We start from the raw sequence: 7,546 nt of genomic DNA on the forward strand, positions 1-7,546 counted from the left end.
GAACTCTAGCAGCGACAACATACAATCCGTGTGCACACGTAAAATATACAGGTTCTATGTGTTTACCCTGAAAATTCACACAATAAACATGATATTTTGAAATCCTACCAACACCAGCAAACCACAGACACTCACAGCTACAAAGGGGCCTGGCCCTCTCTGAGGCCAGCAATGCCCTGACTTTCTATATAGTGAGATGACATGCAAATAGGGCCTCCCTCTGAGGATAAAGCCACCCGGCCCTGGCCCTGCAGCTCTGGGAGAGGAGCCCAAGCCCCGGGATTCCCAGCTACTCCTGTTCTCTGAGCAGGACTGAGCACAGACGACTCACCATGGAGCTGGGGCTGAGCTGGGTGGTCCTGGCTGCTCTTCTACAAGGTAATTCATGGAGAACAAGAGCTACTGAGGATGTGGGTGGTCATGAGTGAGGGAATCAGAGCACGTGTGACAGTCTCCTGACCAGGATGTCTTTGTGTTTGCAGGTGTCCAGGCTGAGGTGCAGCTGGTGGAGTCTGGGGGAGGCTTGGTGCAGCCTGGGGGGTCTCTGAGACTCTCCTGTGCAGCCTCTGGATTCACCTTCAGTAGCTATGGCATGAGCTGGGTCCGCCAGGCTCCTGGGAAGGGGCTGGAGTGGGTGTCCGGTATTTATAGTGATGGTAGTAACACATACTATGCAGACTCCGTGAAGGGCCGATTCACCATCTCCAGAGACAACGCCAAGAACACGCTGTATCTGCAAATGAACAGCCTGAAACCTGAGGACACGGCCGTGTATTACTGTGCGGCAGACACAGTGAGGAGAAGTCGGTTTGAGCCCAGACACAAACCTCCCTTCAGGGTCACAGGGGACACTTAGGACCCCCGGGGGCACTCAGGACTCCCCAGTTGTGCCGTTCAGCCCCAGGGGCAAGTGCAGGAAGTGCTGGTTTCATGGTTTCCTGTCAGGCTCTGGGGTTTCCTCTCCACAGAGCAGGAACCCCTCTGGATCCAGGAATCTGTGCTTGAACATTTAGTGTCTAAATTAGAAAGGTTTTCTAAAAGGAAAAACAACAGTTAAACAAATATTCTCTCCTGCACAAAAGGCGGAGAGTCTCCTGCTTTAAATACTCTTGTTGGCCCCTGTCCCTTTATGGTCAATGTGCAGCAGTTTCAAAACCACTTAGTGGATTTACTGACAGTTAAACACACTCTACCCTCCTCCCCTGTGAACTCTCAGCCCCACCCTACTGATGGGGACACTTGTCCCTGCCAGGTGGGGGCTCCTGACTGAAGTCCTGCATGAGAGCCCGGTGAGCCTGGCAGCCCCCCAGGACCACAAGCGGGTCACAGGGAAGGACGCCAGTGAGAGGGAATGGGTGGGGCCGTGGCCACGTGTGCTCCTCCTCCAGGTCCAGAGAATCCCTGCAGAATAGAGGCACCTGCTCCCTGTTCCCTGTGCAGGTTACATTGGGTCACGTGCTCACTGATCAATTATCATCGATAAACACACAGATAATTGGGAGGGACCTGTTACAGACAGGTGGGCACTGACGTGTGAAATTTCAGAAACTACTGCAGACCCACTGCAGGACGCTTTCTTCACCGTGCAGTCTCAGGTGAGCACCAGAAGCAGGAAAGCCACCCGCGCTCTCACTCCAGGAAAAGGGCTCTGCATCCTCACCAGGCACGCCCGGCTTGTCCAGGATCCCCTTCGGGGCGGTCAGGTCCCGTGCTTACAAGCCCAGGTCTGGCCGGGAGGGCTCTGGCCCCCTGCTGTGTGCTCTCCCGCACCCCGCACGCACGCGAGGCTGCACAGTGCAGCTCACACCTGGAAAAGCAGGTACAGCTGGTACCTGCATTACACGCCGGGTGTGCAGAGGTTAACACAAACGCTGCAACACACACCAAGTGCGGGGTCCAGGGCGTTCCACCCAGAATGTGCCCCAGTGCCATGCCGATTACTGTGACTTACAGTGGCTTAAGGAGCAGCCACCACAAGAGGGACACTCGGACCTTCCCCTCTGTCTCCCAGCGCGAGACTTACGCCTCTCCTGTGAAAGGCACGCTCCCTGCGTCTGGAGGTGGAAGGACACCCGTCACCCCACGTGGGGACCCAGCCTGGCGGCTCCTGGCGGCAGACTCTGCTCCTTCCCTGATGCGCTAACCCCCACACAAGCTCTTCTCAGGTTCTTCACTAATTGAGCCCCAAACCACAGATTTCTTCACCCTGTCAGTTCCTCATGATACTGTGTAGCTTTGTCCAAAAGGATGTGAGCTGCCTGCTTTGGTGTCTTCTCATCCATTTCTATGTCACACCCAAGAGCATGATTAATATTTACTACTTTTCTCCCATTAATCTGTCCTTGTGAATTTTATTATGAGCCCAGCCTCGAGAACGCAAGACGTCTGGGGAGGAAATTTCCCTCCTGACAACCCCACGCTGTCTTCCCTTCAGTCTGACTCTGCACAACGGTTAGGAGCCTCCGTCCTCCCTGGCCAAGTTCACATTCTGGAAATAACCCGGCCAGTTTTGCTCTGGAATTTTAGCATTTCCACCACTTCCTTTGATGTTCCTTCCAATTATTTGACATTTCATTGTCCATTTTCTGGGTGAACAGTGTTCATTATTCATTTATTATGAAAGCACATCTTGGTTGCTTCCACATTTCCACCATTTGAACAAAGCCGAGGGAACCTCGTGTGCAGGTTTTTGTCTGGGCATAAATCGCATTCTCCTTCGTGTGCATACAAAAGAGCACTATGCTGGAGCACATGACGGGAGTGTGTTTAGTTTTGTAAGAAGCCACCAAAACGTCCCCGAGGGGGCTTCCCATTCTGCACCCCCACCTGAGGGAAGGGGCTTCCTGCCGCTCCACCTCCTCCCGGTATTTGATGTCCTCAGTGTCCTGGGAGTCAGTCACTCGAATGCTTTGCAGTGATGCACACTTGCTGTTTAACTTGCACTTCCCTGGGGCATATGCCCTTTCTTAGCCTTCTTTGGGATCTGTACGTGTTTTGGTGAAATGTCTGTTAAGGAATTTGGCCCATTTTTAATAGTCTTGTTTTCTCCTATTGTTGAGTGTGTCTTCCTGGCATAATTCAGACAACAGTCAGATATAATAGATGTGCCTTTTGCAGATAAGCCTTTCCAGTCTGTGGCTTGTCTTTGGGTAAATTTCAAATGTATCCTGTTTTCTCTTCTTGCTTTTCAGTTATTCATTGTTTCTGTCTCAGTGAAATGTGAAGCTAAATGAACTTTCACAGCATAAACCTTGGGGAACTTAAGGTATGAACACGTGACAGGAGACTCAAAGGCCTCCATCACATATGATGATGCATGAGTAAATGGAGGGGGAAATGCTCCTGAAATGCTCTTCTGGCAAAAGAGAAAAGCCCCAACAGCCCCGCCCTCCAGCCTCACTGACGAGAACGGTGCTGCCCATCCACGGACTCGGGTCCTTGAAGAGAAGCCTGAGGTCTCTTCATCAGACGGAGCCTCTTCTAGCCCTAACTTCTATCTGAGATGCATCCGAATCTGTGAGTGGTTTTTACATGAATGCATCTATGGTTTTGAGCAATGACTGGAGAAAACAATGCTTTTTATTATTATTAATTTTTTATTTTATTATTAATATAAATATTATTATTGTTAACTTTAATTTGTGTTGCTCCCTAGTGGAGATTGACAATGCCAATGCCAACAGCAGGTTTCCATAAATCTGACTTATACCATTACAATTTACGCACCACCTTGTTTCACAATAAATGAGCTTCCTCTTCACCCCTGATGTTCGAATCTGGTCATCCAAATGCAGCTACAGGATGAAATGTGAGGACAGTGACCCCTGCACACGCCATAGCATGGAACTCAGATAACCCAACAGCCCCTGGGCACAGTATGAGTTTTCCACGGACAGTTCATGCTCCCTTTTTCTGAGTGAATCCAGGAAAGACCCCACATGTCCTCAAGAATCTGACCTCAATGACCCTGAAGTCCACACCCCATTCTGGGCTTACCCCCTCCAGTAAGCACCAGGGAAACACAGAAGCCACCAGGCAGACCTCACCCGTGTGCTCAGTGTGACACCCATCACCATCGTTCTTTCCCCTTCCCACCACGCTGGCTGGGAACTCCCGCCATGGTCACCCCTGGTCACCCATGGAAGGGTGTTACTTAGATCTCACTGGTTCTGTTCACTGTCCCACACTGGTCATCTCACATGAATATTAACTCCAGGATTATATGATCTAATCTCCAGACATAATTGCATGGAATATCAACTCGGTCCACAAATGACAAGATACCTCATTTGTAGCACTGGTGATTTAGCACGTTTTCCCTGGGGCTAAATAAACCGTAACAACACATCCCCACCCACTGAAACACTAGGGTGCTTATTGTATGTCTTTCTGTGTGAAGATGGATCCATTTCAGGCTCCTCCAGCCACCCGCTCATGAGGCCAGGACAGGTGATTGTGCACCTGCTCAGATGCAGGCTTTGATTTCACCTGGTGGAAATGGCAGGCAGGTTCTTAGTATGTAATTTACTCTACCAACACTATAGAAAAGCTAGTAGCAATCTGGTACTCTCGGGTCTCCATTCATTAGATATTATGGAGGAAAGAGCTTTTCAGGGACACATGGTTCTACTTCCCTCAGTGTACAGGTGGGATCACTGGGCTGAGGGAGAGCAGACCTGCCCCAGACCCACAGGTGTGTCATCTCAGGCCAGGAGTGGAGTTAATGTTCAAAGGTGTCCATCAGAGATGAAGAGACATATTGGTCTTTTCTGGTTCCAGGAGAGACAGTACGACTGATGACATTGATGACATCATGTAACACCCCTGGCAAACCCACTCTAAAGTCCAGACTTCTGTTGCTGTCCTAATCCCCAATTTACATCCCTCAGACCGAGATGAGGATGGTGCAGCCACAACCTCAGTGTCCTGAGTGAGATGGGATGGTGCTGTGCTCTGCTCTCCAGCACCTCCTGCTTATGTGATTGTGGGCACCGTCCCAGGATTCAGTGACACAGGGACCCAGCAAAGCTGCTCTCAGCTGGAGGTTTCAAGGGGACCCACTTCCCGAGTTTGGGATCTTTCCTCTGACTATGATGACCTCATTACTCTGCAGACCACTCACTGTGAAGGTTTCCTTCCAAAAATCATGTGTGTTCTCACCCAACATCTGAGACTCTGTTCACTGAGGGCATGTTTCACTGGCAGTGACATAGAGTGACAGAGAGTAAGGTTAGACCCTTAAAAGTGACTCAGTATGTGCACTGTGACCCAGCCATTTTCCCAGAGTATTGGGGTGCTGAGGATTTCCACAATCTGTCTGTTCTTAGTTCTCAGTAACCTCAGGGACCCCTCACTGCTCAGCCTCAAGGAGGGAGGCCTCAGGTCCACAGCGTTCCTGCAGACGGTCACTTGTGCACAGGAGAAGAGCAGGACATGCTACTACCTAAGAGGACAACCTGGGAAAGATGACCAACTAAGCAGAAATGTCCACCTTGTCCTTCCTATAAGTGCAAGGTGAGTGTTTATGATCAGACGCACCTGCAAAACAACTCTTCCCAATACTTCAGCTGCATGAGCTGAAAAATTCACCCAGTTTAAGTGAAGGAATATGTTTATTGTGAAATATGACATACATTAAATTTTACCCAACTTTGTGCAATATTTGCATATCTAATAAGTAAACAAGAGCCAATACAGAATAGAAAAAATAAGAATGTGTCTCTGACAATGCATAGGAACCAGAGTGTGTGGTGGGCATTTGATAAATTGAGATCTATATCTCCACAGGATTAAAATGTATTCCCAAAATCTCCCATTGACCCTTGACCACTTCTGATTTCCTGACCTGTCCTTTAGCATAACTTCTCTCCTGGACAAATAGGTCCTCAGGCACAGTGAGGGGGACCTCAGGTTGAGCCCTGAGTTCTGAGAGGACAAGGCCAGAGCACACCCCACAGTGGGGCCCCAGAGAAAGAGAGCTCCCTTCACTACTTTGCCCTTTTATACAAGGGCACCTCCCCTATGCAAATCCCCCCGTAGACCAAAAGCTGAAAACAAAGTAGGCCTTTACTTAAATTCCAGGTTCCCTGCATGCCAGAAAAGATCTTCCAGGAATCCTGAGTCTCATCTGCAGAAGATGAATCATTGGTGGTTCTTCCTCTTTCTGGTGTCAGCTCCCAGAAGTGAGTCCCAGGGATTCAGACATGGACAAATAGGGATGCTGCACCTGAGCACTTGTCTCACTGTAATTACTTCTGTCCACAGGGGTCCTGTCCCAGGTGCAGCTGCAGGAGTCAGGACCCAGCCTGGTGAAGGCCTCGCAGACCCTCTCCATCACCTGCACTGTCTCTGGGCTCTCTTTAAGCAGCTATGGTGTACACTGGGCTCGCCAGGCTCCAGGAGAGGGGCTGGAGTGGCTTGGTGTCATCTGGAGTGATGGGAGCACAAATTATAACCCCAGTCTTCAGTCCCGGCTGAGCATCACCAGGGACACCTCTAAGAGCCGAGTCTCTTTATCCACAAGAACCTGAAAACTGAGGACTCGGCCGTGTATTACTGTGCAAGAGACACAGTGAGGGGAGGTCAGTGTGAGCCCAGACACAAACCTCCCAGCCTGGGGAGCCCAGAACCTCCAGGGGGTGCTCAGGACCCACCAAGTGCAGGCTGAGCCCCAGGAGCAGGTGCAGAGGGGGTTGGGAGGGGAGTCTTGTTAGAACCCGTGGTTTCCTCTTCCTGCCCAGGAGCTCCACTAGAGACCCTCTTCTGTGTCCTAATGTTTCATTTGTTTTCTTTTACGTTGCTTCAGATAATATGTATTTCAGACTGGAACAAATCATAATAAAATTTGTATGGAACCATCAAAGATCTAGAATTTCCAAAGCATTACTGAAGAAAAAGAAAAAGGCTGGAGGAATAACTCTCCCAGGCTTCACACAATTCTATAGAGCTTCAGTCATCAAGACAGCATGGTATTGGTACAAAAACAGACATATGGACCAATGGAACATAATAGAGAGCCCAGAAATGAACCCACAAATTTTTGGTCAACTAATCTTCAACAAAGGAGGCAAGAATACACAATGGAATAAAGACAGTCTCTTCAGCAAATGGTGTTGGGAAAACTGGACAGCAGCAAGTAAATCAGTGAAGCTAGAACACTCCCTTACACCATACACAAAAATAAACTCCAAATGGATCAAAGACTCAAACATAAGACAAGATACAATAAACCTCCCAGAAGAAAATATAGGCAAAACATTATCTGATATACATCTCAAAAATGTTCTCCAAGAACAGTCTACCCAAGCAATAGAAATAAAAGCAAGAATAAACAAATGGGACATAATTAAACTTACAAGCTTCTGCACAGCAAAGGAAACCATAAGTATAGCAAAAAGACAACCTATGGAATGGGAGAAAATTTTTGCAAATGAAACTGACAAAGGCTTGATCTCCAGAATATATAAGCAGCTCATATGACTTAATAAGGAAAAAACAAATAACCCAATCCAAACATGGGCAGAAGCCCTAAACAAACAATTCTCCA

The 7,546-nt window shown here is 48.8% G+C and overlaps 1 gene segment (V, D, J or C); it reads left to right on the top strand.

The window, feature by feature from the left end:
• Window positions 1–261: 261 nt before the first annotated feature.
• LOC141578047 (immunoglobulin heavy variable 3-23-like) lies at window positions 262–871 on the top strand. The segment is given in 2 exon segments: window positions 262–378; window positions 483–871. Coding segments are annotated over 2 exon segments (420 nt in total).
• The last annotated feature ends 6,675 nt before the right edge of the window (window positions 872–7,546 follow it).

This window comes from Camelus bactrianus, chromosome 6 (assembly GCF_048773025.1).
Source record: "Camelus bactrianus isolate YW-2024 breed Bactrian camel chromosome 6, ASM4877302v1, whole genome shotgun sequence".
NCBI classification, from domain to species: Eukaryota; Metazoa; Chordata; class Mammalia; order Artiodactyla; family Camelidae; genus Camelus; species Camelus bactrianus.